Source organism: Echinops telfairi, unplaced genomic scaffold (assembly GCF_000313985.2).
Source record: "Echinops telfairi isolate 266 unplaced genomic scaffold, ASM31398v2 ScPeMD7_29;HRSCAF=101, whole genome shotgun sequence".
Taxonomy (NCBI): Eukaryota; Metazoa; Chordata; class Mammalia; order Afrosoricida; family Tenrecidae; genus Echinops; species Echinops telfairi.
Window position 1 is genome coordinate 5,387,623 of NW_022103926.1, and position 5,500 is coordinate 5,393,122.

At 59.2% G+C, this 5,500-nt stretch overlaps 1 protein-coding gene across 2 annotated transcripts; it reads left to right on the forward strand.

The window, feature by feature from the left end:
• The first annotated feature begins 1,714 nt into the window (after positions 1-1,714).
• MTFP1 (mitochondrial fission process 1) lies at positions 1,715-5,226 on the forward strand. 2 transcript variants are annotated; one of them, XM_004716722.2, is made up of 4 exons: positions 1,723-2,120; positions 2,931-3,058; positions 3,812-4,044; positions 5,061-5,226. In XM_004716722.2, exons 1-4 carry the CDS (start codon positions 2,054-2,056, stop codon positions 5,131-5,133), a joined length of 501 nt encoding a protein of 166 aa, XP_004716779.1. In that variant the 5' UTR covers positions 1,723-2,053; the 3' UTR covers positions 5,134-5,226. The 2 variants fall into 2 exon arrangements, with proteins under 2 accessions (XP_045145560.1, XP_004716779.1); XM_045289625.1 differs by lacking the exons at positions 3,812-4,044; positions 5,061-5,226 and adding an exon at positions 3,191-3,803 and having other exon boundaries at positions 1,715-2,120.
• Positions 5,227-5,500: the final 274 nt, after the last annotated feature.

Sequence of the window (5,500 nt, forward strand, 5' to 3'; positions counted from 1 at the left end):
GGGGGCACCTAGTTCCTCTGTCTGCAGGGCCTCCAAGCAGGGATGGACGGTGCGGACACTCGGGGCCCCCCCCCTGTGGGCAACCAGGGCACTCACTTCACCCAAACCGTGTCCAGCATATGGACACCAGGTCAGGGTGGAGGGTGGGGTGGCGCCTACAGCCCGAGAGCGCCTGCCCCTCCTAAACCCAGGCCCTGGCCAGCGTGGGGACAAAGCTGAGGGCACGTTAGTTCGTTCGGCAGGGCTGCTGCAGAACAGAGGGGTTGAGGCCTCAGGAGGGCATCCCGGCCTCGGTTTACAATGTTATGTTAGGAACATTAACCAATGAATAAAGCAACCTTCAGTGCGCAAAGAATGGACTTCAATGCCTGCACCTCCCACTTCCCTCCCGCAGCAGTTCATGCGGGAGCCCAGCAACAGCTTCCAGCCAACACAAGGAGCACACGCACAAACCCTCTCCGCAGCTCGCCTAACAAGCGCGCTTCCCTCTGGGGGCCCAATAGCCGGCATGCCTCCTGATTGGTCCGGCCAGTGGGCTGGCCCTAACGGCCAGCTTGCCTCCTGATTGGCCCAGCTGGTGGGCTGGCCCAAACGGCCAGCTTGCCTCCTCCTGATTGGCCCAGCTGGTGTGCTGGCCCTAATGGATTGGTCTGGTCGGTAGGCTGTCTTCCGCCATCTTTTCTAAGGGCATTGAAGGTGCTCCCGGTCGTCTTTATGGTGAGGGCAGAGGCCCCACCCTCTTCTAGAATAGTCATTGCGAGCCGGCTACTGAGGGTCCGGGCGAAAGCGCGCCGCGCTGGTGGGAGGCGGGGGAGTAGCGGTCACGTGGTATTAGGGACCGTCTCCTAATTCCGCGCCGGCACTGCTAGTGTTTTCACGGGCTGGGGACAACTTTGGAGACGCAGAACCCGAAGCTTCGCCGCGGGGAATCAATCATTTTCACTTTCCCCACCTTTATTTGATGATATTAAATGCTAACTCTTAATGGGCGCCTAAGCTTTTAACGAGCGCTGACTGCGTACCTCGCAACAGCGCTCTTTGCTGCTTAGGGGTCAGGCAAACATTCAGGGAAATGATTTGCGCCAAGGGCTCAAATGCCGAGCCAGGGCTTACCGGCTACCAAGTTTCACCCGCGGGAAGGGCTCAGTCAATCGGCGGCACAGTTGGGATTGGAACCCAGGACTTGCCTGTTTCTAATGACCGGTGCTTTGCCTCTGGGACATTTCCGTTTCTGTAGCCACACCCATTGCACAGGTGGGCAAATTGAATTCCAACACCGAAGGGGCGCGCCTCCTACTGTAAACTACCTCCCAAGGAAGTCCCTGGAGTCCAGTCGTGTCCCCCTATGCTCCCCTCCCCCCTCCGTTCATTCATTCATCCATGCATCCATCCACCCACCCATTCATTCATTCATTCATTCATAGCATTGTCCCAAGCGGCTCGGTTTAGGGCCGGACCAGACCAACCCCAGTTAAACCCGAGGGCTTGGTGGATGCTGGAATGGACTCCAGAGTCCGGGCATCCACCTGGCGGGAGAGGCCCGTTCCCGGCGCGTTTAATGAACAGCCAGGAACCGTGGGGATCCGCCCTTGGCGGTGGCGTGACCCGGTCAAGAGGACCGCCTTCCTGCCGCAGAGGTAATCCAGTTTAGCGAGCGGCCGCCGGGCCCGCAGGACACTCAGTGAATGCGATTTATAATGAATCCTCGCAACCATCCCAAGGAGCGCAAGTGATCGCGACCCACTTTACAGATGAGACTTTTGCCCCAGGCAAGCAGGGAGGAGGGTGACGACGTCCTCTTTAACTCCCCAAACCACAGTCCGTTCTGGGAGGGGCAGAGGGATCGCACCGCCCCCTGAGCGCTGAGCAAACCGAAAATCCATTTCCGAAATTTGGAACCCTGCGGAGGGTCTTCGGCGAGCGGGGGAATTTGCAGACGCTCCCTGCGCGCGGGCGCCGCACGACTTGCCCTTCACTCGGGCACTTCCAGTTGGGACCGACCGGCGCGCTAGAGGAGCCCGAGTGGCCTGCCCCGCGGCGGGAAGTAGGTGCCATGCCTGAGCCGCCGCCGCGGGCCGCTGAGCGTGACCTCTACCGGGACACCTGGGTGCGGTACCTGGGTGAGCGTGGGACCCTGGAGTCGAAGGGGGCCGTAGATGCTGGCCCGTAGTCTAGAGTGGGCGGGAGGGTCGTCGTTCTCTTTCGGCCCGGGGGCCAGAGACTGGGCTCAGACAGGGACTTGCCCGAGGTCACATCGTGGGCTCAGCCATGCGCTCGTGCTCTCTGCACATCAGTCATCCCCTGCAGGAGGCTCGAACCCGGACCCTTGAGGATAGGGCGAGCGCGCTGACCCCTGGTGCGTCTGAGCACGGGCTGCGGATTCTTGTGACCCAGAGTCCCACCTGGGCACCGGGCTGAAGGTTGGCAGTTCCAGCGCACGTGGAGACGGACTTCCCAGGGGTCACAGCCCGGGGAGCCCCGTGCAGCAGTTCTACTGTGCTCTCCTGGGTCGCCAGCCTGCAGCCAATAACAGTGCCGCTCCCTGGCTATGTCTGAGCCTCAGTTTCCTCCTCGGCATAATGGGTCAAAGAGGGCGCGGGGATTGTAAGGGCAGCGTGAGTGCCCGACCGGTGCTCTTGGGCAGGTGGCCTGCCCCTGGTTTCACCATCAGTACAGATCATTTATAAAACCCAGGCCAGGGAGGGGAGGACATCTAGCCAGTGAGTGATGGTAATGGCGAATCTATGCTTGGGCTGCCCCTCCCCACCCTGCCAAGGGGCATTTTACAAGTCCAGAGGCCCAGGCTCCGAGAGGTGAGGACGGCGCCTAAGGTCACCAGCCGGTGCTCAGCAGGCCAGATGAGATCCAGCGCCCCCTTGCGGAGCACCCCACTGGCCCGGGAATGAAGTGTTTCTCTCCCCACCTGCCAGGCTATGCCAATGAAGTGGGCGAGGCTTTTCGCTCTCTGGTGCCTGCAGCTGTGGTGTGGCTGAGCTACGGGGTGGCCAGCTCTTATGTGCTGGCTGATGCTGTGGACAAGGGCAAGAAGGCAGGAGAGGTGAGTGTTGGCTTCCAGCCCCTCCTGGGGGCCAATCTATTGCCCATCGGTTTCATCCCAAGCTGTATGGGTGGTAAGGTCCACCGGCACTTGTGGGATTTTTTATGCCCCCTAACGTTGCCTCTGGTGTAGTCTGTACCCATCTTGAACGTGGCAAGAGACAACCCCACCCTCAGCCCTGCATGTGGTCTGGTCCATCACCCCAGTCTTGTTTGTGGTAAGAGCCAGCCCTGCCCACCCCAGCCCTGCATGTGGTCAGGTCTATACCCCAATTCTGTTTGTGGTAAGAATCTCTACCCCACCCTGCATGTAGTCTGGTTCATACCCCAATTCTGGTTGTGCTGAGTTCCCCCCTCCCCAGCCAGCTGTACATGTGGTCTAGTCCATATCCCAATCCTGCTTGTGCTTAGAGCCCCCCGCCCCAGCTGTACATGTGGTCTAGTCTATACCCCAATCCTGCTTGTGCTAAAAGCCCCACCCCCGCCCCCAGCTGTATATGTGGTCTAGTCCATACCCCAATCCTGCTTGTGCTAAAGGCCCTCTCACCAGCCCTGCATATGGTCCTCAGGCCTGGCTGTAGCAGAGTCTCTTCTCAGCCTTGTGTCTAGTACGGTCCTTCCCCCGCCCTGCACGGAGTACAGTCCAGAGCCCCACACTAGTGCAGCTTGCTTTTCCCTTCCCTGGCCCAGCCTCATGCTTCTTGCTCCAGAGTTCTCGGCCTCCAACCTAGCTGTGTTAAACGCATGTCCACAGGTGCCAAGCCCTGAAGCAGGCCGCAGCACCAGGATGACCGTGGCTGTGGTGGACACCTTTGTGTGGCAGGCTCTGGCTTCTGTGGCCATCCCCGGCTTCACTGTCAACCGTGTGTGTGCAGCCTCCCTCTATGTCCTGAGCGCCACGACCCGCTGGCCTCTGGCCATTCGCAAGTGGACCACCACCGCACTGGGGCTGCTGATCATCCCAGCCATCGTCCACCCCATCGACAGGTGAAAGCTGCATTCACTTGATGCGGGTGGAGAATAGGCCCACAGAGGAGTGGGGCCTACCCGCTGTGCACAGAACAATAGCAAGGTGGGCCCTCCAGGGGCGGGGGTGGGGCGTAGAGGTATAAAGGAGAGCCTGTGCCCTTGGCATCGTCTGTGGCAATGAAGGAAGAAGGTGCCTTGAGGGTATGGAACACAGGACAAGAAAAGTTCCAGAAGAGCCATGCGTGTTACAAAGGTTGGCAGAAGCAGGTGGTGGGCATGCGTTTTGGGGGTATTGGTGACAGAAGCCCGAGCTCCAGCGAGGTTAGGTAATATAGGAATGAACTGTTATGCGAAACTGAAAAATCAAGGTTGGCTTGCTTTCAGGCCTGGCTGAATCTAGACCCTCAAGTGATGTCATTGGGGTCTGGCTATCCCCACCCTGTAGCCCTTCTCCCTACTCCACCCATCCCAACCCATGTTGGTTTTAACCACTTTCCTCCCAGTTTTCATCCCACCAAGTTGACAAGCCAAATGGGAAGCTTCCCAACAGAGACAGACAGGGGAAAAAAAAATCCCAAGGAAAACCTGCTATTAGTCTATCCTGGACCAGGTGCCTGCCTCCGAGCCAGTTCCTCTTTTCTGATTGGCCAGGGTCGGGTCATCTGCCTCCTCTCAGCACCAGAGATGATGGGACCACCCCAACACACCAGCCCTAGGATGACAGTGTCATCTGTCTTCCTCGTGGCTTCCCCTGAGCTACTGGGCACAGGAATCATTCTCCAGGGCAACATAACCGACCCTGTGGGCCTGAGCAAGCCCTTTGCCCTCTGTGCCTCAGTTTCTCTCACTAAGGAAAGAGGAGGAAGTTTTGCGATTGGTTACTGCAGGGGGTGGGGTGAAGAGGGCAGGTCTTTTGCACCTGGATGGCATTTGGACCAGGCATCCAGGACTCCTTTTCCCTAGCCCTAGGCCCCTGCCTCTGGTCCTTGGCTTGCACCCCTGGCTCCCCGCTCACCATCCCCATCTCTGCTCAGGTCTGTGGATTTCCTCCTGGACTCCAGCCTGCGCAAGCTGTACCCCTCACTGGAGAAGCCCAGCTCTTCTTGACGCCCACCACTGCCTGGTCTCTTCCTGGCAGCATCCTCTGCCCCAGGGATGCAGGGATGGCTTGGGGTGCTAGGTCATGGCACCCTAGTGAGATGGAGCTGGATGGGAGCTCAGAGACAGGCCTGGAGCGCTGTGGCTGCAGCTGGACCCCGCCTGCTTCTCTAGCGTCCCTGATCCTAAGGGGAGTGGACCCCACATGGGCAGCACCTTGTCTTCCACTTGAAAATCACACTCTTCCAATGGATGGAGGGAGACTGGAGGCCTAGAGAGGCAAGGAGGTGCCCGTGATCACTCAGCAGTTGGGCTCCAGACCTCGAAGCCGCTCAACTGAGGACCCCCATGGCACATGGAGAAGTGGAGTGGGGTA

Bases quoted from the DNA above. Each gene is read 5' to 3' on its own strand.
- MTFP1 (XM_004716722.2), top strand. From the start codon at position 2,054: ATGCCTGAGCCGCCGCCGCGGGCCGCTGAGCGTGACCTCTACCGGGAC. The intron at 3,059-3,811 runs GTGAGTGTTGGC...GCATGTCCACAG, and splicing joins AGGGCAAGAAGGCAGGAGAG to GTGCCAAGCCCTGAAGCAGG. The intron at 4,045-5,060 runs GTGAAAGCTGCA...ATCTCTGCTCAG, and splicing joins ATCGTCCACCCCATCGACAG to GTCTGTGGATTTCCTCCTGG.